Source organism: Mirounga angustirostris, unplaced genomic scaffold (assembly GCF_029215605.1).
Source record: "Mirounga angustirostris isolate CCGP_5_RB_7025 unplaced genomic scaffold, mMirAng1.0.hap1 SCAF_4, whole genome shotgun sequence".
NCBI classification, from domain to species: Eukaryota; Metazoa; Chordata; class Mammalia; order Carnivora; family Phocidae; genus Mirounga; species Mirounga angustirostris.
In genome coordinates this window covers 138,893,844-138,919,359 of record NW_026991712.1, presented here as the reverse complement: position 1 = coordinate 138,919,359, position 25,516 = coordinate 138,893,844, and the positions used below count along the sequence as shown (strand labels likewise).

The following is a 25,516-nucleotide window of genomic DNA, read 5'->3' as shown; positions in this document are numbered from 1 at the left end:
AAAGAAAGAAAGCCTTCCTTTGTTTAAGAAATTTGTATTTAGCAGGGGAGAGACTCTTTTATTCATATACTCTATCAAAGCATTCTCTGATTTGCCACGTCCAGTTCTTTTGAAAACTATGAAAATCTCAGTGTACCTTTTCATGTTATTGTGTACATTTTAATTTCCCCTGAATGTTACATAAAGCCTTAAGAATGTGTGTCAGATGTCTATTTATTTAGAACACTAGCATGTTATTTTTACAATTATACTGTTCTGCCTATAATAAAGACTGCAACTGACGCTAAACAAGCTAGCAGTGGCATGGAAAAATAAATAGAACTAGGGGACTGACTTAAAGAAGCAACAACAGCATAAATGTTGGAATTTTCCTGATACTGTCTATTTTAACTATTCTAGGAAAATTTTATGAGAATCTGAAGGACATTCTTTTGATCGTGAAACAAGTAATTTGTTCTTATTTTCATTAAGTACTTAGTAAAACAAATTCCATACATATTATGGGAGTTATTTTTATATTATATAATTTCTAATATTACGAAGATTCCCCAAACATTTTAAAATTTAAACAATTCTGAATAATAGCATAGTAAAAGAAAGGAGTAAAGTAGAAATTTCTATAAAAAGCTGAAGGCTAGATCCCCAAATAAGGAAGGTATAAAGCAAATTAGTTTGAGATGTCAAAAACACTAGCAAAGTCCTTGTAAAATGAATGTATAAATAAGAAGGTTGAAAGTTATTAACTCAGCAAAAAAATTATATATATATATAAATGTGTTGATGTGCATCATCTTTAATCAAAAACAAAACAAAACCACCAAAATAAAAAAATACATATATTATGAACCAGAAAGAGAAGAGTGAAAAACACTCAGTAAAAACACTCAAACTCAAATTATAAAGGAAATAAGCTTCAAAAGATTTTTCAGGCAACAATACTTTAAAAAAAATTAGTGGAAAAGCTAATGAAGATCTGAATACCTCAGGAAATATAAAAGCTAATGCAGCTCTTGCCAAGAAACAGAAATGGAAGATGACATATATTCTAATATATATTTTTACAGCTATCACATATTTTATTTATCTAAATTCAGTTTTCATTTAAACCACAACAAATAATCAATGCTTATTAGAAATTTTAAAACATGATTTAGTCATAGGATCTCCTTTATGCATGAATAAACACTAAGTCCTTAAGGAAAACCTGGTAATGGGCAAGTTAGTTTTAATGCCTAAAATACTAGAAAATAGTTTTAAGGCTGGTCATGCATAAACACACAAAGAATTGGTACATACTAGATAACTGAAAGGAGATAAATTTTAACACATGGAATATAACTTTAATGTCTTAATAAATGTTTAGGGAAGGAAACAATACTTTCGGAAAATTTTTTCTCATTATTAAAGTGATCCACTTATTCTACAATTTTCTCTCCCTCATTTTTCAAAACTTGGTGAAAGCCAACTCTGTAATTCTAGTCAATTCTAGGAAATTACAGATTGAAAAAAAATTCACACCACTCGCACAGAATATATAGAAGAAAGATTTCCTCTGGTTTGGAAATAATAAACATTCCAATTTCCCATTATGATCCTCTAAAACTTGTCAAGTTAAAAGAGACTGAAACCACTGAAACTCAGCTACACATTATAATCAATTTTCACAGTATAGGAGAGAAGAGATCTTAAGCCTTTTCTAAGAGCTAACTTCATATTCTTAAATTCTTGGGATCACAGTGGAAGTTAGCTGCTCTACTGAATGGCTCAGGAAACCTGCTCAGCTCTCTTCTCACATGAGCTTTGGAGGATCCTGTCAGGGCTGTTTCACTGCATTACCCAGGTGGCCTTTGGAAGTAACAGGGAATCCCAGCACTTTCCACTGCAAACTCATCACACTGGCTGTTAAAGATCCTAAATACAGTCTAATATACGAGATTGGTTGAGATGGTTTCAGTTATGCCTCATATCTGAATCTAAAAACTGGGATGACTAGATGATTTAATTTGTTATAAGAAGAGGCAACATGGAACAATGAAAAAACCATACTATTGGAGGTTAGACTGGTCTTTAGTTGGAATCTCTGCTCTGACACTTAAGTAGCAGTGTCTTTGGGGAAGTTACTTAACATTTTTTGTCTTTATTCCTTATCTATAATGACAATGATAACAAGCTATCTTGCAGAGTTGCTATACAGATCTGCTGATCCTAGTGTTGGGAACATAGTAATTACTGGTCCTCAATAAATGGTAGTCATTGGTACTCAAAAATGGTAGACTAAAACATGGCTACCCGTTTAAAGGCCTACCTTCACTTGCAGAGATTGCAAAATGGCATTCATGTCAGTAATATTAAAATGATCCCTCTTAAGTTGGTCTAAAGGTTTTAATATTTTACAGTCCATGATCATTTTGCTTACTGAGGTATGGATGTGCATGTGTTATGGGAAAACCTGCTAATTTAGTTTCCCACACTGTGAAATGCTCAGAGGCATATGAGTTCACAGTAGATCAAACATCATTAATGATCTGAAAGTTTTCAGAACACTGGTTACAAAGTAACTTTTTATGCTTTGTGTAATCCTAATTCACCATTAAAAGTTGCTATATATTAATGCATTATTCCCCCATCTGTCTATATTCTCAAGAAGAACTTTTAATAAAAAGACAAAATTTAAATCTTAAACTGAAAATTGTATTTCAAAAGATATATATATATATATACATTTTTTAAAGATTTTATTTATTTATTTGACAGAGAGACACAGCGAGAGAGGGAACACAAGCAGGGGGAGCGGGAGAGGGAAAAGCAGGCCTCCTGCTGAGCAGGGAACCCTATGCAGGGCTCAATCCCAGGACTCTGAGATCATGACCCAAGCCGAAGGCAGTCGCTTAACCGACTGAGCCACCCAGGCGCCCCTCAAAAGGTATTTTAAAGTTTAATCTTCAGGGAAGTTATCTTATCAGACATGGTCTGCCAAATCAGTATAAGGCTTGCAAATGAGATTTATGATCTTTTAAAAAGATCACACTAAAAAACTCATGATTAGTTTTCAATGGTGAAATGAGATGAAAGGATCTTTTTATATAAATGAAAACACAATTCTTTACCTTTGTTGGGAAGTCCTGAATTCTTCTTTTCAAACAGTTTTTGTTCTGTTACTTTTTTCACTAAAAAACAAACAAACAAAAACCCCCAAACCAAAACAAAACAACTCATGTTAAGAATTAGCATGGAATATGAATAATTTCTCATCCTGGGATAACTTCATAAGAAAAAAATAATTTGAAGTAATACATACAGGTATCAAGTACAAACTGCAATATCTTATTATATCTTATTTAAAGAATGAGCACCATATTTTTAAGAAGCTTGATTATCAGTTTGCAAGGCATATTCTTTTCCTTCGTATTCAACAAGAATCCCTGAAGTAACATATCCTGGTAAAAGATATATGGCTTCTTATTCCCTAAATAATACTTCCATTACATGTCCAGTAGTGCCATATATAAAAAAAACTCTATCAGATTTAAATTTGGGAAAAATTATTAGGTTTATCTCTAAAACTGAAAACATTAGAATATATATTTACATTTACAAATAAGGAATGGAGAGATGCCATTGAAAACTCATGAATTTTTCTTACTTAGTTCTTTTGTTTTCTGCATTTCTCTTGGTAAGAAACAGGATGCACGGGAGATACCAAGGAGATTTTCAAGCTCTCTACTGCCCTCCAAAGCCTAAAAGAAAGACATCTTAAATGAGTTAAGTTCTCTACAAATATAATATTATGACAAGTCTAGTGAAAATACAGTTTACTGTTTTTTTCATCTGAAAAAAACTCTGTGGTAGGAAATTTAACTTTTTCTGGCAGGTCAACTACTCCAAGTTTTAAAATGTGAAAAAGTCAGGTATTACTAAAATATTATGGTTAATTCATGTTCATGTAAGAAAAGGAATTCCCATGAAAAGTAAATTAGACATATTCCCTGCAAATTATTTTCTGGATTGGATTCTCCATGCTGGGGCTTCTTTCCTATTTTCCTTTTTCAAATGGAGTGGTAGACATATGAAAAATTATATGCCGAAAGGAAAAAAAAAAGCTAACCTGTATACTGCTTAAGTTTTGCATTATTTCTATGATTTCTTCTGATGATTTCTCCACTTTAGATAGCAACACCATGAATCTATAAATGAAAAAAAAATTAGCACGATCAAGCATTTAAACACATTAAATCATTTTCACACCTTTAATTTTTTTCTTTTTTTAAGATTTTATTTATTTTTTGACAGAGAGAGAGACAGTGAGAGAGAGAACACAAGCAGGGGGAGTGGGAGAGGGAGAAGCAGGCTTCCCGCCAAGCAGGGAGCCGATATGGGGCTCGATCCCAGGACCCTGGGATCATGACCTGAGCCGAAGGCAGTCGCTTAACAACTCAGCCACCCAGGTGCCCCAACACCTTTAATTTTTTTTAAAAGATCTTAGATTCAGTTTTCTAATCCTTTTCTTTACAAAGTGGTAAAAGATGTAAATGCTCCTCCTTCATTATTTCATCCTTTACAAACACAATATATATTCTCAATCATCCTGCATTTGGGATTTTTGCTTTCTTTCACTCCCACTGAACAGGGGGTGAAGATGTGAAGATATAGTTAGTTGGCTTGCTCCTTTCTCCACAGTACCACTTTGAGAACAATAATACACCATTCTCCTTATTTACCTTGATCTAAGTCTATGAGTCAGTGTTACCAGTAATTTTTTTTAATAAAAAATAAGTTTTATGGCTTAATAAATTTCAGTGTGAAAAAGATTACAAAGGCATTAAGTTTGAAAACAAAGAAAACTTCATTTGTAATCCTATCTCCTGAACATATCTCTAGTTAATATGTTAGCATACAGGAAAAATTTCCTTAGTTTTTTTTTGAAACAATTTCTATAACTTTATATCATACTTTCCTTAATATAATATTACATATATATTTTTTTGCCACATCACCCATAGGTTTATAATTTTCAAGGCTGCACAATATTATACCTAGTAAGCATACCAAAGATGACTTAACCATTCCCTATTGTTGTAGTTTTAGTGTTTTTTTCCAATTTTATGATCTCATAGCTGTATATAATCTACATCAGTGCAGTCTAATACAAATAAAATGTAAGCCACATACGTAATTTAAAATTTTCTAATAGCCACATTAAAAGTAAAAAGAAACAAGTGAACTTAATTTTAATAATATATTTTCTTTAACCAATATATCCAAAGTATTATCATTTCAACATGTAATCAATAAAAATTATTGAGATAGTTTATGCTTTTTTTCAAAATCCAGTGTGTACTTTACACTCATAGCACATCTCATTTCAGACTAGTCACATTTCAAATGCTCATTAGCCATGTGTGGCTGCCTAGTGACTACTGTTTCAGAGACCACAAATCTATATTATTGATTTTATGAAAGAAACTAGAAATTTTATTTAAATGCTTTTCAAAAATCACATCAGTGTTATCCATTAACATTTCTGTGCTATTAAAAATAAGATTAATATGACACGTTAAATTTTCATACACAATGAATATGTAGAGTATGTTTCATCCACGTAAAATATGAGTATGCAAGCAAGGAGTGGAGAAACAGCATTTATGCAAAAACTAAAACTTATGCGAGGAAAATGGAATTGCAGGTGATCTTTTTCTCTTTAAAAATTTTCCCTTATTATCATGCATTTCCAATGAAAAGTCACCTGTCAGAGGCCTTACTTGCTTACCACCTGAACCTCAGTTTGAAAGATAGTGACATAAAGGAATTCCAGCTCCTTCCATTGAGCTCCAAAATTCTCAAGGAGCAAGTGGGCTTAAGTGACTCCCACCGAGGGCTGGGAACCTCCAGCTTCCCCTACATTATACCAACACTACTCACTCCCTCAGGGGGGCAAAGCTGAGGCAAATGAGCTATTTCACCATGAGAAGCAATCCTAAGGGCTCTTTACCTCGCATTCTTTTCCTGGGAGGACTGAAGTGGCAGAGCCTCTCTACACTACCTTACCTACCATACCTTAAGGAACTGATGATATTCCGTGTTGACCCTTACGGAATTATGTGGGAAGGATGGGACCTGCAGGGTTGCCATCTTGAATGACTCCAAGGGGCTCTGTTCAGATAGATTAAGATGGGAATGGTGCCCCCAGGAGTTGTGCATGTAGCATCCCCAACAGACCTGTTAATAATTCTGTTTCTCAAGTTAAAATAGTTATTGAGGGGCTGAGCTAGGCAAACTGTTTTCGACAAACTTGGAGAGCTGTAATGGCCTGAACATCAAATAACTGGGGAAATTGTTTTCAAAATATCCTTCCCATGCTTGAGCTGCTTTTGCAGGGAAACTTGTCTTCACTGCATGACCAGTAGACTAGTGGACAGTCCATCATTCTTCTCATTTTTTAAAATTTTAATTTAATTTTTAAGTAAACTCTACGCCTAACATGGGGCTCAAACTCAGGATCCTGAGCTCAAGAGTCAAATTCTCCACTGACTGAGCCAGCCAGCCCATTTTTATTTTAATCTCCTCTCCTCTCCTCCTCCTTTTACTTCTTCCTAGATGAAATCAACTCCTCCCATCTTGATAGCAACCAGTTTCATGGAACGGGTACACACACACACACATTTCAAATCATCACATTATAGACTTTAAATATATACAACTTTATTTGCCAATTACACTTCAATAAAGCTGGGGATAATTACATAAAGAAAAAAAGACCCTTAACCTTCTGCCACACATGTCCTTCTAATGTGTAATCCTGGATTTCCTATTTGTATTCTTCACTCTCTGGCCTAAGCTGTGAGTGCTACGGAAATCTTACAGCAGTATTGATGGTCAATATTACAAGTATATGATTTCCTGGGCCCCTGATGCTGCTTAACTCTTTTACTTAATTTAATGAATATTCTTTTTCTTTTTTTTTTGCAAATCATTGCTCAAAATAATGGTCTAAACCCAATCTCTGTTCCTCCATACTGAAATTAAACTCTTATATTCAGATTTCTGCTTTACTACTCTACTGGTACTATACTCTCAAAGGCCACAAATGAACTCTTAATTAATTCCATTACTAAAAACTTATATCAAAGTTACTACCTGTAAGAGACTGTATTTATATATAATCTCAAAAAACCTGGAAGTTACATGTACATCACAGGGACAAAATCCTGAGGTTTTTCTTTATCCTCTTAATATTATGTCTTACAGAGAAAAAGGTATATAGGTCACAGAACCTCTACTTAATCTAATTGTTTATCTAAACTGATTATTTTGGTAGCTGGATTGTAACGATGAAATATGTTGCTAAGTTTTTTTTTGAACTCTTTCTAAAGTCAAAGCACGGTAGTTGTTACTTTACAAGCTATATCTTAATCTTTAAAATAATTCTCTGTGATAAACATTATCTCCATTTTATAGATACGGAAACTGAAACACTAATTATTCAGGGTTACACAATAAGGAACACAGTCATTGTGCATTCTTTGGGATTTTCTATATATAGCATTGTGTTGTCTGAAAATAGAGATAGTTTTAGGGGCGCCTGGGTGGCTCAGTTGTTAAGCGTCTGCCTTCGGCTCAGGTCATGATCCCAGGGTCCTGGGATTGAGCCCCACATCGGGCTCCTGGCTAGGTCGGGAGCCTGCTTCTCCCTCTCCCGCTCCCCCCACTTGTGTTCCCTCTTCTCTCTCTGTGTCACATAAATAAATAAAATCTTTAAAAAAAAGAGATAGTTTTATTTCTTCTTTTCCAAATGGATGCCTTTTGTTTTCCTTCTTCTTCCCTTCCTTCCCTCCTCCTGCCTAATTGCTCTGATTAGAATTTCCTTTAAAATGTTGAATACTAGTGGTGAAAACGGGCATGCCTATTTTGTTATTGATCTTTGGGGAAGGCTTTCATTCTTCCATGTCAAAAATTTTGAACAGTTGAAAAATAAGTCTCTTGTAAACACTGGTTTCTCTTTTAGTCTTTACTTACCTACAGAATATAGGCATGACTTTATTTTCATTTTAAGTTTTTGATAAGCATGTTCAACTAACTCACTCCTAAAGACCGGGTGATTTAAGCAGAAAAATGAACTATAAATCTGATTCTTGTTGCATAACTGAATGCTTAAAACATAATAAAGAGTAACTCAGACTTACAATTCTTTTTTCCCCCCAGATTTAGAATTCCAGACAGTGGCTACCTGTCACAATTAATTGTATTCATAACAAACAAACAAATAAAAAACCCACTTCTAGCATAATTCTTTACAATTAGAAAGGTTTTATTTGGATTAGTATAGAAATTTTTTAAAAATCTAAAAAAAAAATTGTTTTGCTATCTATAAGAGAATAAGCCAGTGGTTAAAAATAAGCTTTATACAACAGCAGGGACTTTTGTGGTGATGGGAATGTCCTATATTTTGATGGTGGTGAACGTACACATGTGATAAAGTTACACGGAACTAAAAACATATATATACAGACACCAGTGAGTACATGTAAAACTTAAGAAATCTGAATAAAAATCAGTGGACGGTAGCAATGTCAATTTTCTGGTTGTGATACTGTCCTACAGTTTTGCAAGATGTTATCATGTCAGTAAAGTGAGAAACGGGTACACATGATCTCTCTGTTTTACTTCTCACAACAGCATGTGAATCTACAATCTGAAAATAAAAGGTTTAATTGTAGTAAACCTGCAGAAAGATAGTCACCAATACTGTATTTTCATAGCAGTGACAATAGCCAGCAGCAAATTGCCAAGAGGAAGAAAAGCCAATGGCAGTGAATTATATAATATGTTTTCCTTTCAGAGTATAAAGGATATGGAAGTTCACATAAAATATTAATGTGTAGGTGTTTGTTTATAAATGAGCTCTATTGACATGTCACTAACTGCTTGTTTTCTGGGGAAAAAAATTTTAAACCTAGAATGTGGAACTATATTTTCCTTTTGGAAGAATTCTTATATTTAAAACTTAACCAAATTGATTTAATAACAGGATGTCATTTTAGGACATATACATAATTGAAAAACAAAAAGTGTAAAAGTATACATTGTATGCCACCTTTGTATAAAAAGAAATCAGAAAAAAGAAATGAAACAACTTGATTTTATAAAAATAAACATAAGAAAGGGAAACCAGAAATTAATGAATTTGGTTACCTACAGGGAGTAGATAGAAAGAATGGGGAGGGAGTGACACTTCTCTGAATATACTTTTTTTAAAGTTTTGGCTTTTGGAATCATATTAATGTTTTACATCGTTAAAAAATTAAATCAAAAAGGATGAGAGAAAAAAGATTAAAATTGAAAAAAAACAGAAACAAGAGAACCTAACTACTTCAAATGAATAACTAATTCTTCAAACAAAGAACTAGTCCAAGTAATGTGGAGAAAAAGGAACCCTCTTACACTGTTGGTGGGAATACAAACTGGGGCAGCCACTGCAGAAAACAGTATGGAGGTTCCTCAGAAAGTTAAAAATAGAACTACCCTACTATCCAGTAATCGCACCACTGGATATTTAACCCCAAAATACAAAAACACTAATTCAAAGGGATACATGCACCTCTGTTTATGGCAGTACTATTTACAATAGCCAAATTATGGAAGCAGCCCAAGTGTCCATCAGTTGATGAATTGAGTAAAGAAGAGGTGGTATATATATACAATGGAATATTATTCAGCCATAAAAAAGAATGAAATCTTGCCATTTGCAACAACATGGATGGAACTAGGTAGGGAGTATAATGCTAATAAGCAATAGAAGTCAGAGAAAGTTAAATACTATATGATTTCACTCATATATGGAATTTAATAAATAAAACAAAGAAGAAAAAAGAGAGACAAACCAAGAAGCAGATTTAAAAATATTTTTTTAAAAATATTTTTAAAAATTTTATTTGTCAGAGAGAGAGAGTGAGCAAGCACAAGCAGGGGGAGCGGCAGGCAGAGGGAGAAGCAGGCTCCCCGCTGAGCAGGGAGCCCAATGTGGGGCTCAATCCCAGAACCCTGGGATCATGACCTGAGCTGAAGGCAGACGCTTAACTGACTGAGCCACCCAAGTGTCCCCAAGAAACAGATTTTTAACTATAGAAAACAAACTGATGGTTCCCAGAGGGGAGCTTTGTGGAGGGGGGGATGGGTGAAATAGGTGATGGAGATTAAAGTGTACAATTATCGTGATGAATACTGAGTAATGTTTAGAATTGTTGAATCACTATATTATACACCTGAAATTAATATAGCACTGTTAACTATACTGGAATTAAAATAGAAAACATTAACAAAAGAGAACTAATCCAAGTAGTTTTGAACATAGTAATTTGACTATATACTGTCAAATTAAAGACAAAAAAGATTTGCAAACAAAACTTGAATGCTTTGCAAGCTTGTTTTTAATAGTGCTATGAGTGCAGGAATTCTCAAACTATTTTGTGTTCATGGTAAGATTAAGCAAATGTGAAAATATACTGCTGCTATGAGGAGCCAAAGATGTAGTATCTCTGAGAAGGGGTGCAAATACGGAAAGGGTGAAAGCAAGGAAAAACCCTTTAACACTATGAACTCATGAATTTTAAAAAGGCCGACTAATAGAAGGAATGATGGAGTTAGAAAATCACCACTGTATAACCAACTTAGTAGTAATTGACCTAGTAGGGTAGACTATCTTCCCACTGTAGGTGGGCATCATTTAATTCATTGAGGGGCTGAATAGAACAAAAGTGGAGGCAAGGAAGATTGGTTCCCTGCCTGCCTGTTTATTTTTTTAAATTTATTTTTATTTTTAAATTTCTTTTATTTATTTCTTTTATTTATTTGACAGAGAGATAGTACAAGTAGGCAGAGCGGCAGGCAGAGGGAAAGGGAGAAGCAGGCTCTCTGCTAAGCAGGAAGCCCGATGCGGGGCTCAATCCCAGGACCCTGGGATCATGACCTGAGCCGAAGGCAGCCGCTTAACCGACTGAGTCACACAGGCGCCCCTTAAATTTCTTTTATTTTTTAGAGAGAGCAAGAGAGCGAGCATGGAGGGGAGGGGCTGGGGGAGAGGGAGAGAGAGAATCTCAAACAGGCTCCATGGGCAGCATGGGGCTTGATCTCATGACCCTGGGAATATGACCTGAGCTGAAATGAAGAGTCAGACCCGAAACCCACTGAGCCACCCAGGCGACTCATCCTGCTTGCCTGTTTGAATTGGGACATTGCTCTTCTGCTCTTGAACTTGGATTTACACCATCAGCGCCCCTGGTTGTCAGGCCTTTGGACTTGAACTTGAATTACACCACTGGCTTTCTTGAGTCTCAAGCTTGTGGATGGTAGATAGCGGGACTTAGCCTCTCTAATTGCATGAGCCAATTCTTCATAATCAATCTATCTCTATATATGCAAGTATATACATATAACTCATTGTCAATACATTTTAATTATTTTTTTAAAAGATTTATTTATTTTAGAGACAGGGAGTGTGTGTGTGCATGAAAGTGGGGGGAGGGGCAGAGCGAGAGGGAGAGAGAGAATCTCCAGTAGACTTCCTGCTGAGCATGGAGCCCAATGGGCTTTATCCCAGAACCCTGAGATCATGACCTGAGCTGAAATCAAGAGTTGGATGCTTAACCAACTGAGCTACCCAGGTGCCCCAATACATTTTAATTATTAATAACAATATCAATGTCATTTTATTATCATTAAATGTTATATTTTATTAATACTATATTATTATTATATTATCACATATATATGTATCTGCAATTGGTTCTGTTTCTCTGAACAACCCTAACCTATACAATTGCCAAAATGAAATATAAAATGCTATGATCGGGGCACCTGGGTGGCTTAGTCATTAAGCGTCTGCCTTCGGCTAAGGTCATGATCCCAGGGTCCTGGGATCAAGCCCCACATCGGGCTCCCTGCTCAGCGGGAAGCCTGCTTCTCCCTCTCCCACTCCCCCTGCTTGTGTTCCTGCTCTCGCTCTCTCTCTGTCAAATAAATAAAATCTTTAATAAAAAAATGCTATGATCATTTAAAACTGATTTACAAATGTGAAATGTTCAATTTAATTTCAGATTTTCAAAAACCAAGTCTTTAGAATGGCTTTACAAGCTAATAAAAGAAATCTAACAAATGGAACAAATGAAGAACCCATTACTAAAGCTAGTAAAATGGCTTTATTGACTAGGATTGAGTAATTTTATAGTAAGTGGAAAAAAACAATCAGCAAGCCATAATTTTTATCTATTGTAAAATATCTTGGCTTGTCCTTAAGTTCACTAATTCTAGTATCAAGTCATGGAGTGATATAGATAAATAATAGGGATCTTTAGAAATAAACATTGAGAGAAATTAAGTAAATATAGGCAAATTCCTAAGTGAACCATAACAAAGGTTCTTGTTCCCTTGCTACTTTAAAGCTCACTGCTACGAGAGCTGTTGTTAAAAATCTGGAGCTGTAAGAAAATTGATGGGTTCAGAAGAAAAAGGATGGGAAGAAACGATAAAAAGTCAGAATAGCTTAAGTGGAGCTGATTTGGGGGAAAGCAAGGGTAAGTTTGGCTTGCTTACACGGTATCACTGTTGTCCAAAAACATTTCCTCCTTCACTGCCCACTTTTATTCCTAAGTTTGTTATACTTCATATAATTATATCAGAAATTCATTTGGTTTAGCAGGTATCTACTTTCATTTTTTTTTAATTTTTAAAATTTAAATTCAATTAATTAACATACGGTATATTATTAGTTTCAGAGATAGAGTTCAGTGATTCATCAGTCTTATATAACACCCAGTCTTATATAACACCTGGGTGTTACCTGCTTTCAACTACAAGATTATACATTTTTCAAAAACTGTTACTTGCCACTTGCTCTCACTGTATGTCCTTTGGTACAATTTATTTTTGTGTGTATATATTGCCAATTTTAAAATACATTAAATAAGTTAAACAAAAAGAGAATGCTTTCCCTTTTTTGGGAAAGATTTTATTTATTTATTTTAGAGAGAAAGAGAGAGCATGAGTGGGAGGAGAAGCAGAGGAGGTGGGAGAGCAGACTCCATGCGGAACAGAGCCTGACGCAGGGCTCAGTCTCACAACCCCGAGATCATGACCTAAGCTGAAACCAGGAGTTGGACACTTAACCAACTGAGCCACCCAGGAACCCCAAGAATGCTTTCCTCTTAATATCTAGTTGAGACTGGTTTCACTGAGGAAATGGGAACTTTGCTTAGGGGAAGGAAGGAGTAGTAATTTACAACGAAAATATTTGTGGGACAGGGCACATGAAAATATTTGGAGCTGGGGGAGCGTGGCTAGGAAAAGCATCTAGTAAAAGCAGATAAAGGGGGTATGATGATAGATGTAGGAGATGCCAAACAAAGAAATTTCTCTGTGAAACTCTTCCCTTTGTCCCTGTTGTACTCTAAATGGCATTCAATTTTTGTATATTTTAATCTAGACTAGTACTGATTAAGACTATAGTTCAGCTACATTATGAAAAAAATAGACTTCTGGGGTTATAACCACAAGTTACAACACTATTCGTATGGAAAATGCATTCTGAATTCCACTCAAATGATTTAAAAAAACATTTTGAAACATAATTTATAACCTATTTCTAAGTTTGGAAAGGTATATTAACTTACAACATAAGACCATAAGCTCCCAATGGGTAGAAATTTCATTTTCTTCATCTTTACCCACCCATCATATTGTGTGGCACACAGACGATATAGCTGAAAGGGTAAATGAGCTGAACATATGAACTACTTTGAAAATTTAACCCCCTGTTCTGGTTAATTCAATGTTCCAGCCTTGGTGGATAGATATAACTATTCTTTCCAGGATATATATGGGAAGTAAATTTTTGTAGATAATATCTTCATTCAAGGCAGCACTGGCTGGCCAACAGGAAAATGGTTGGGTGCTGGTATATAAAAGCCTCCTGGGTTCCTCTGGATCTCTTACTCTGCTGGCTTCACTGTGTTCCTAGCTCTTGAACCAGCTATTTGTTAGGCATTATGTTCCCAGATAACGGATTATTTTTCCATCCATATAAAATCTGAAAAGGGCACTTTCCTCAGTTTTATCTTAAGCTGGTCTCTTTTTTATGGGCTGGGAAACTGCACTCAATGAGTATTAAAATTAAGATATCACGGGGCGCTTGAGTGGCTCAGTCAGTTGAGTGTCCGACTCTTGGTTTTCTCTCATGTCATGATCTCAGGGTCCTGAGATCAAGCCCTGCATGGGACTCTGCACTCAGTGGGGGGTTTGCTTGAGATTCTCTCTTTCCCTCTCCCTCTCCCCTCACCCCACTTGCACTCTCTCTTTCTCTCAAATAAAAAAAAATTAAAAAAAATTAAGATATTACATATCATGATTACATGAACACTGTAAAACCCATCACAAAATATTTTACTTCTTTAAAAAAGAATACTTCAACTCAGGTATAAACTATTTTTTAATTTTTGCAAATAGATTATTTCTCTTAAATTATTACTTTAAGAAATATGATTCTTTTCTTTTAAGACACATGTGTTTATTATTTCAAAAACAACAAACTTACTCATCATTGTCTTTTGTTGTAGATTCCTTCCTTTCGGTTAAACTGAGGTGCCTCAATTTTTTCCTTTTTCCTATATACAAGCAGTAAAAAGAAGAACTTAAAGTTAAGGGGAAAATTGTCAAATTTTAAATAGAATTTAGATCACCAAAGTTTAAATAGAAAATAAAAAGGTAGACTAATGAAAGGAAGGTAGGAAAAGAAAAAGTATCCTAGAATTTGCTATGGAAAAAAAAATCACTATTACGAATAACTTTTCAATAGCTATTTTTTTAAATTTCCCAATATCCCAGTTTTTTACTCATGATGACTTTATATAGAAAAAAAATAATCTTTACTAGATAAAGGATACTTTTATCAAATATTTTAATAAACAATATTATCTTAAAGTTTCCAGTTTGTATTATTTCACCCCTATTTTTTTCCTCAAAGTTAACAACAGGTTGGTGATACTTATATCTATAAAATAGTGAGTTTCTAGTGATGTCACAGTAAAATAAATTTGATAAATGTGCCTGACTTTAAATACATATTGAAAAAATGCATAATGATTTAGTAAACTCTTGGAAAGATCCTGTGTGTGGGGTTGAAAGGTAAATTTGATTTTATAGCTCTAGTAGAATATGTTTGCATTTATTAGTGGTCAAATAGATAATTGTTTTATGAGCTCTCCATTTAGTTGTTGGTTCTACTGTACCTCATAGTACAGTACACCATATACTTTAAACATATCTGATGTATAGTAAGTATTTGAGGACATATTAGCAAAAAAATTCTTAATGTCTTACATACAGTGGCCTTCAATAAATGTTTATTGAATGAATAAGCAAGCAAATGAATAAATAATCCAAACTTTTTACTACAAATGAAAAAAGTCCAGAGAAATCATTTTTTTAAATGTAAAATTGGTAACAACTTCCTTACACTATGTATTCTTACGTTGTTGCATTTGTTCAACAACTGGCACAGGAACTATTATTTAACTCAATGTCCTTATTCTTTACAAAGGAAAAACAAGTGAAATACATTTTATTATTTAATTTAACCCAACATACTCAAAATACTCTAATTTTAACATATGATAATATAAAATTATTAGTGGGATCATTCATATTCTCTTTTTCACACTGTGTTTGATATCTGGTGTATATTTTACACTTATAGCACATCTCAGTTCAGATGAGCCACAGTCCAAATGCTCCGTATCTACATGTATTGGAAAGTATAGCTCTATGTAATACTGCAGGAGGATCTGATACTTCCACATGAAACCGAGTACACAAATAACACGAAGGCAATTTCTTTAAATTTTCAAATATAATTTATTAACATAACTGTCTGGAACAGACTTTCCAATGCTGGTTTATACTTTTTTCTTCACTTAATTTTTATTCCATTACTCTTATTTGCTCCTATTACTAGGGGAAAAGTTTATTTAAAGTATATTTTCTATTCTCTGATATTTATAATTTCACTGAGTAAATTGGTTCAGAAACTAACAATAATTTCCCTCATTGTTACTTTGGATCTTATGGCTTCTCTCAGAAAAAAAAAAACAAAACCGTATCATAACTAAATTATCTCAAAATAGTCTTTAATTCTAAAAAGAGAAAAACTTGTGATTTAGAGATCTTGCTAAAGTACTAGTTATCTCTTTATATTAACTTTTCATTATTTGCCTTGACTCTATCCTTAAATTCCAAATAGTAAGAGTTTAACAAAGGATTAAAGGGAAAAACAGTAAATTTTTTTTAAAAGATTTTATTTTTATTTATTTGACAGAGAGCGAGAGAGCACAAGTAGGGGGAACAGCAGAGGGACAGGGAGAAGCAGGCCCCTCGCTGAGCAGGGAACCCGATGCGGGGCTTGATCCCAGGACCCTGAGATCATGACCTGAGCCAAAGGCAGTTGTTTAGCCGACTGAGCCACCCAGGCGCCCCAACAGTAACAATATTTTATTTATGATTTTAGAGAACTCTGAGGAAAAAGTCTATTAAAATCCATCTCTCTTAAAAAAATCAAGCTGGATATGAAATCCCATGATACACATTAAACCTTATTTTCAGAAAATCTTTGCCTAAAGGTTAATATTAATTTCCTGAATTTTGTGCTATGCTGTCTGCATTCAATTAAGCTCCACAATTAAACATTAAAATTACTCTGTTCCTTTAACTTGTAATTAATTTTCACATTTTAGCACCATCAGTCAATAAAGTTAGGTGAGAAATAGTAAAAGGATGCTTTATTTGAATTTTCACCAGGTGTTCAATGCCTGCTGAAACATTTTTATTATTGTAAGGGGATTAGGTATCTTATTCTATAAAATGTAATCAATAGCATTAATCTCAATCTCCTCATAGAAGGACTTACATTTCTAATATACTTTCCAATTGTTAAATAGGAGGAGTTTTAATATCTCCAAAAATAACACTTGGATCAGTTAACAGAGACTGTTCAGACTCTAATATATCATTAAGAGTATTCCAGTTATTGGGGTGCCTTGGTGGCTCAGTCGGTTAAGCATCCGACTCTTGATTTTGGTTCAGGTCATGAATTCAGAGTTGTGAGATCAAGCCCTGCATTGGGCTCTGTGGCCTGGGATTCTCTCACTCCCTCTCCCTCTGCCCCTCCACCCCTCTAAAAAAAAGAAGTAAAAAGAAAGAGTATTCCAGTTACTTAATAATTGCTTCCTGGGCGCCAAGAGTGATTCTGTCGGTTAAGCGTCTCCCTTTGACTCAGGTCATGATCCTGGGATCCTGGGATCGAGCCCCGCATTAGGCTCCACCTGCTCTGTGGGGAGCCTGACTCTCCCTCTGCCTGCCACTCCCCCTGCTTGTGCTCTCTCTCTGTCAAATAAATAAATAAAATCTTAAAAAAAAAAATTGCTTCCTCGATTTCATTTCATTCTATTAGCAATTAACATACAGTAAACAGCTGTAGATTCTATATGGACTTTTTCTTCCTAGGTTATATATAACAAACAGTTGTGTATGTGATTCCCTTTAAAGGCAGTTTCACAGAACACTGGTGAAAAATGTACCATCACTGAATCTGGGATACATTCAAAATTATATTTTGGACTCTCTGGTAAGGCTCAGGGAGCCCCTTCTCTAACTAATGAAGATAACTTTCAACAGATCATGATATTTAGAAGTACAATCAATGATGTTAATGATAACGGCTAACACTTAAATAGTATTTTTAGGGCCATGCACTGTTTTAAATGTTACATATATAAACTAATCTGCAAAACTGCATTGGTCACTCTTATTCCCATTTTACAGATGAGGAAACAGAGGCACAGAATGGCCACATAACTTATCCAAGGCCCTAAAGCTAGTAAGTGCCAGAGTCAGGATCCGAGTCCGACACCCAACCTTCTGTGCCACTCACACACCCCAAAATCATGTTATTCTTTTAATTAACCAAATTATTATTATTAAACAAGAGTGGAGAGTGAAGAACCTCTTTAGAGGATCAATTCATGAAAAATAACAATGTTAATGGTTCCTTTTTTAAAATTCAAAATACCTTTATTGAGTCCCATGGAAGAAATTTAATATTCTTAAAATTTTACCTATATTATTGAATAGAAAGGTATCAATGAGAAATTGGAATTGCTTTTTAGCTACTAAAACATTAATATTTGAGAAGCAGAATGGTACATTTTAAAATCTTTCATCCAAATTAGATTGTGGACCACATTAAGAAGCATTTGGCTCATATATCTCAAACTGCTCATCATATATTTAAGCTGATAGTAATTTATCAGCTCCTTTGAAATACATATTGTCTGTTCCTTCTCCCACTTAAAAAGAAATCAGTCTTGACAGAGTCTACCATTTGATTAGTCTTTTCAAAGAACCTGCTTTTTTTTTTAATCATTGCCTTGTTTTCTATTTAATACTTTATTTCTATTTAATACTTTATATCTTTTACTATTTCCTTTCTTGTATTTTTTGGGGTTCGTTCTTTTTCCATCCTTCTGAGTTGAATGCTTGGCTTATTAGTTTTCAATCATTCTTCCTTTCTAAATATATGCATTTAAAAGTATAAAATTTCCACTGAGAACTGTTTTAGTATAAAGCAGTATTTAGGTGTAAAGTTTTCCTGTAAGTTTTTTGTTATTAGCATTCAATTCTAAATATTTTATACTTTCCATTATGATTTTTCTGAACAATGAATTATTTAGAATTCTAGGTTTCCAAACACATGGGCTAAAATTTTTAGAGGGCTGCCTTTTTATTATTGATTCCTAACTGCACAAAATTTGGTTAGCGACTGTGACAGCAATTTTAGTATGTTGAGACTTCTTTGTGACTCCAAACTGGTTATATTCTTTGTAAAAGTTCTAGGTCATGCTTTATCATGTGTTGGGTATTATACTTGTTTGACCACATTTCATTAGATCACACTTGCTAGCTATGTTCAAACTGTTTATATCCTTCCTAAGTTTTTATCTATTTCATCAGTTTCTGAAAGAGGTACTTTAAAATTTACTATAATTAGGGATTCGTGAGTCTCTCCTTGTAATCCTGTCCTATTTCATTATGTTTTGTTTTTGTTTTAGATGCACATAGTTTCAGAAATCTTTTTCTAGTAGTGACTCTTTCCTTCTGTCACTATGTATAGATTCCTTTATCTTCAATAGGTTTTTTTGCCTTAAAGTCCATTTTGGTCTATATTAATATTCTTATACCAGCTATTAATTTTTTTAAAGTTAATCATTGCTTTGTTTTTTATTAATATTAATGATATTAATAAAAACAGCTAAAATATGTATTGAAAACTTACTATATGCCAGGCAATGCTCTGAGTGTTTTGTATATTACTTTTTTTATTTTATTTTATTTTATTTTTTAAGATTTTATTTATTTTTTTTAGAGAGCGAGAGAGAAACAACATGAGAGGGGAGAGGGTCAGAGGGAGAAGCAGGCTCCCCGCTGAGCGGGGAGCCCGATGTGGGACTTGATCCCAGGACCCTGGGATCATGACCTGAGCCGAAGGCAGACGCTTAACCATCTGAGCCACCCAGGCGCCCCTGTATATTACTTTATTTAATTCTCACAACAATCCTGAGGTAGATATTATTTTCCCCACTTTTACATGCAAACAAAAAAACACAATTATAAAGTCAGTTAACAGATATTCTTCTGCTCCCTAAAAATTATAGGAATCTTAAAACACTTTAGCTTCTTCCTGCTCCCTCATCAGTATTCCGTGCTATTATAGTCTATTATTTGTTTTTAACCCTCTCAAATTGTTTGTCTTTTGCTTTATAGTGAGCAGAATTTGTAGTCACATTTTTGTAATTAGATTTATAGTAAATTTACCAACATGTTTGCTAATTTATTTTTCACCATTGCTCTTTGCATTCCATTCCTTTACCTGAGGCTGTTTACTTCTCCAAGTACATTTTTTAGTAGCCCCTTCAGGGAGTCTCTGTGAATGGTAAATTCTCTCAGACTTTGTCTGAAAAAAAATCTTTATTTCATCTTCATTTCCTGAATAAAAAAATTCAGCTGTGATTTTTATTTGGTATTATTCCACTTCCTGCTGGAGTCTGTTGATATAGATGAAAAGTCTACTATCAGTCTGTCATTCCCTTGTGGGTTATAGGTCTTTTTCTATGGTGGCCTTTAAATTTTTCTCTTTGTCTTTGACAGTTTGCAGTTTTACCATGATATGACTAGGTGTGGATTTGTTTTCATTCATCCTGCTCAGACTAAGCATGCTATTCCAACCTGGAAATTCTCATCTTTCCTTAACTGTGAAATTGAAGTTATGAAAAATTGATAGTCCTTTTATCTTAGAATACTGCCTCAGCCCATTCTCCTTATTTCCTCCTTGTGGACCTCCTATTTGATGTATGTTGGAGCTTCTTATTCTATTCATCATTTCTCTTTACCATTTTATCATATTTCCATTTCTTTATCTCTGTGTTTTTACATTGCTGCAGTCTGGGTGATTTCTACAGATCTATTGTCTAATTCACAAATACTCTCTTTGACTATGCAAATTTGTTGTTTATCCTTCTACTCTAATTATTAAATAATAAGTCTGATGCATCCTTCCTCTTTACTGAAAAGCATAATAGTTTGGAGAAATTTGCTAAGGGGTAGGGGAGGGCAGCAATACAATGATAACACACACAAAAACGTATATAACAATGAGAAATATATATGATGATAAGTAAATAAATATATATCTCTCAAAAGTACAAACTGGAATCATTCACCCCGTTTTTGGCCCACATGTAGAGTCTAAGTAGAGGGAAGACTTAGAAACAGATTTTTCTTTCTAAGTACAAATGTATTTAAATTTAATAATAAATCATCTGTTCACATAGTACACAGTTCAAATGTATATAGAAAGTACATATAGATACCTAGAGGAAGAGTATAACAGAAGGAATACAGGCTGAGAGACCTGAAAGTGCAATGACCTTGTGGCAGGAAGGGGTTTAACATGATTGATGAGTAGCAAGAAAGTAAGAGTGGTTATAGTGTAAATGTGGGAAGGGTAGTAGAAAAGGAGATAGACGAGGTGGTCAGGTATTTGATGATGTATGGCCTTAAAAGTCATAAAGTTTTGAATTATATCCTAAGTGTGATGGAAAGTGAATTGCACTTAAAATGCCCTTGAAAATGCTATTTAAATAAAAGTGCTTATTTAAGTTGCATCTTATGTTTTGTACAATATTTAAAAACTGAGAATTGTTAATAGAAGTTATGAGATCATTTGGAACTTAAATTACTTCATAAGAGTCACGCTTTCTTATTTCTAAAACATGTATAAGATGACATATTAGGACAAGCAATGTAATGATTAAAAATGACATAATGTGATATAAGATCCTAGAGAATTCTATGTTGAGACTTTTGTATGTGAGATACATATATCAAGAGTATATGAAACATATATATGTACAGTTTAATGAAACAGTATAATCACTATATAAGTTAAAAAATAGAACATTACCAGCACCCCAGGAACGCTTGCTATATGACTTTTTAAAAAAGAGCTTACTTAGTACTATAATCTGTGATAATTATCCACTTAAATGTCAACCAGGATCATGTGACCCATCTTTTTATGGGCAAAAGGAATATTCCCTTAAGTCCATATTTAATTTCAATATGGAAATTGAATACACATCCACTTAAAATCTATTCATATTTCAGTATAGAGATGTGCCATCTCTAAGGCACTAATTTTTAATTTTAAACAAAAGATATATTAAGTGTATTAAAAACAGAGCTTGAAGAAAATGTATACATCTTCATACATTTTTGTGAAAGCAAACCTAATAGTAATAGCTTTAAGATAAAAAGCATTTAATTAAAGTAAAATAAAAGTCATTCAAAAGTTTAAGATCTCATTATGGGTTTCATTACAACAAATTAGGTAAAATGAGATTTCTTTGTTTCTGTGTAGCTTCTAGTATATTCTTAGCACTCAATAAATGTTAAACAATAAAATATGAATTAGGCTAATCATAGCACATCTAAAATATATTTTATTAAATTTGAGCCTACTTAGAATTTTATATTATAGAAACCTGACATGTCACTGATTCATGACCTTTTGTAATATTAAAAAGTAAACCTATGAAATCTAGATTCATATATCTTTTAAATATTTTAGCAATAAACTACGAGAAAACAAGAAATACGCGTAGTCAAAATTAAACTAAATATTTTAAAATAAACAATTTCATATTAAAATTGGGTTATTCTCTAGTGGAAAACCCTACAAATTTTTTTGCAAATGCACTTAAGATAGTAAAGGAAAAGAAGGGAATGAAATATAATAAATAAAAGCAAGCTATATAAAGATAAACAAAATGTGGATAAAACTAAATGGACAACATGACTAAAAATAACATTTAGAAGTAGCTCTCTTAAACTGTATTGCAGCAGTACCTGAATTATATGCCTTTTAATTTATGCACATGATGGATAGCTTGTTAAGGGGTATATCTGTAACCACTATAATTGATAGTAGCTGAAGGCAGTCAGACCATAATTTCTATTTAATGGATGGAAGAGTAAGGGAACAAAGTCTGCAGTAGCATTTTAAAATAAGTGCCTAGAAAGTTTACATTTATGTCCAAAGTAGTACCTATATTCTAGCCTTCTTTATGTTGAATTCCTTAAGAAAAAAGAAAAAATCAGCTGCAGCAAGATCCATATACTATTAAATAAAAATTCTGATTTAACCAATAACTAGAAAAATATTACAATAAATGAAAAAGAATGTTCAACTAACCATTTGATGGTTCATTTTTGTGCTCTTGTTCTTTAGAGCTTGCAGGAGAAGCAAATGGGCTCATCTGACAAGTTCCAGTTGTTGGAGAATAAGTTGTAATACTTTTCTTCCTTGTGATTTTTGAAGAATCAAATGACTGAAAATAAAAATTAATTTGAGACAAAAATACTTATGTTTAGTTCTTTGAGAACGCCTTTTAAAACTTGTAAAATTCAAACCAGTATTATTTTCCTTGCTTTTTCTTTTCAGAATTTAAATACGATCAATTACCACCTCCAAAATGAACACTATTCTTAAAGTCTTAGAGATATTTCAGGTCTCCACACTGATTAGGGCATCTCAATTTGATATCTGTGAAAATTTAATATTAAAGGTTTACTGCCTTCTGAGATGGTATTTCCAAACAGTTTAGAGATGGCTAACTCTTCCAGTTATATCCTGACTTTTGCTGTCTGCTGAACCTGAAGTATAATTATGGGGCTAGGCCAGGGAAACTCAGAAGTTTCTTATAGTAAAATCCACAAGGAAATTCTAGGAGGGCTAAGTGCTTTCTTACACCTTCACAAAGTTGCTCTGACATAGTGACTTCTTGTCTTAAGAATAACCAAAATAATGTTGGAACATTATTTAACAATTATAACATATAATTGAATATTAACATATTCAAATAATGTTATTTGAACGTTATTAACATTTAAGGCCCTTGAGAATTCGGCCTATCCTACAGGATATCCTCCTATCCTCTCCTCTGTGTTCCTACACACCTTGTGCATACCTCCTCCAATAAAATTAAAAATTATTTTAATAATTTTTCACATTTCTGCTGCCCCATTAAAATCTGAATTCCTAAAAATAAATATTTCTTCATCTTTGTGCCCTAGAACTCAAAAATGTATAATGAATGAATGATGTAAAAGGAACAGTCCAGTAACCTTGGCCAAGCCACTATGAATTCATTCACTTGTTCATTAGTTCATTCATCTAGTATGAAATGACACCTGTAGTCCCAGTCACTGAGATTATACACATTTGGGCCTCAGCTCATTCTGTGATCCTAGGCTGGAATGCCCTTTCTTATCTTTCCCAGATCAAATCTTCCTTTGGTTTAGGTCCCCATTTATGATCCACTTCCTCCAACCACCCATTATCACAGAATTAATTGCTTGCTCTTCTGAATTCCTTTTAAACTGTTTTCTGTAATGCTTACTAATCACCCAGCACTTGCTAACTAATGTGTACAAAGAAAGAGAAAAAACTGTTCTGGCCTCATAAACAGCAGAGAGGAGGTCTTAACAGTAGTATGGGTGCTACAAAAAGTGAGAGGAAAGGGAAAATCAAAGTGGGCTGCAGTAACTTTACAGAAGGATTCTTGTGAGGAGAAAGGGTGAGGCTCAGATAAGCAAAAATGAAAGGTATGAAAAACCTGAAATCTAGAGGTGCTACAGATGGCACAGGTTGGATTCGGGGGATAAAAAAAGGTCTGAAGGCTTATGATGTTACTACTTACATTGTAGAATTAAACTTTAGTTTGGTAGCTGACTTGAAATAGTTATGTAATTCTCCATTGTCAACGATTCTTTATTTCTAAGACACCCTGGCAGAAACAGTGGCTGCGTCACCTTTTTCAATAATCTTGGTATTAGTTCCAGAATCTATAGCATCAATTTTTTTTTACAGTTAAGGTTTTAAATGATAAATGCTTTTTCATATGGGAGAAACAGAAGGCTTTCCATTCTTTATTTTATATATCCATAGTAGCCACAAATGTAACCAATATCTTTTTTAAAAATCAAACTATAATATCAAGTTATAACTCTAAGGCAATCTTTTTTGTAGGGTGAAAAGGTTTTAAGTCTCTTTATCAGGTGGTTATTATTACCTCTCCATCTTGAGTTTTCACCTGTTTATATGTATTCAGTCATAAACTATGACATTTATCCAATCCTACCTTACCTTTCCAAGAATTTATTGCCTAGAACTATTTTACTATGTATGTACAAGAAATGAAAGTCACTACACTAATGTACATTTATGTCAACCTGTTTTCCTATTTTATCAAAAAATTATTTTTTCCAAATGCCAAATATCTAAACATTACAACTATAGATCATACATTTGTCCTCGAAAACCATTTTCCAGCTTTCACAAAATAAGTCTGTGTGTGTGTGTGTGTGTGTGTGTGTTTCCCCTCACCTTAAAATACTGAAACTTCTTAGAGGGGGCGAGAGAAGGGGAAAAATACTGAGGCTTCTCTTCTGCTTTCTATTTTTGGCCATCTGTGTTGGAAAAACGTCTGTCTACAAATACTATACAAAGAGGGAAAAATGAAAATCTACCTTCCCTTACTATCCCACTAAATGTTCTTCAGTAAATAACACATTTTTATATACCTGACTACTGATACGCAAAGGCATAATCTTACTTCTCTAAGATTTTTTTTTTTCCCTCAAAGTTTTATCAAGGTCCTCTAACTTAAAACCCTGAAGATGCTTAGAAGTGATCCTAGAACCCATCTAACCCACACCAGGAACAGTTAAGATTGGGATTTCAGGGAAGACTGAGCTACTAACGGAGAAGTCCGGCCTTCTTTCCACTCAGCAATGAGAAGTGCTAGCTACCAGATCCTTTTGAAAACAGAGGAAGAAAAAGTGAGAAGACTAGATTTGG

The 25,516-nt window shown here is 33.8% G+C and overlaps 1 protein-coding gene across 5 annotated transcripts in view; it reads right to left on the bottom strand.

The window, feature by feature from the left end:
- Positions 1 to 25,516, bottom strand: part of ITGB3BP (integrin subunit beta 3 binding protein) — a 68,029-nt gene that overhangs the window by 18,646 nt on the left and 23,867 nt on the right. For all 5 annotated transcript variants that reach the window (XM_064589035.1, XM_064589034.1, XM_064589037.1 and 2 more), the window contains exons 3-7: positions 22,850 to 22,985; positions 14,582 to 14,651; positions 4,106 to 4,184; positions 3,644 to 3,737; positions 3,108 to 3,167 (exon numbers count right to left, since the gene is read on the bottom strand). In XM_064589035.1, coding sequence (XP_064445105.1) covers positions 3,108 to 3,167; positions 3,644 to 3,737; positions 4,106 to 4,184; positions 14,582 to 14,651; positions 22,850 to 22,985 — 439 coding nt within the window. The remainder of the gene's footprint in view (positions 1 to 3,107; positions 3,168 to 3,643; positions 3,738 to 4,105; positions 4,185 to 14,581; positions 14,652 to 22,849; positions 22,986 to 25,516) is intronic.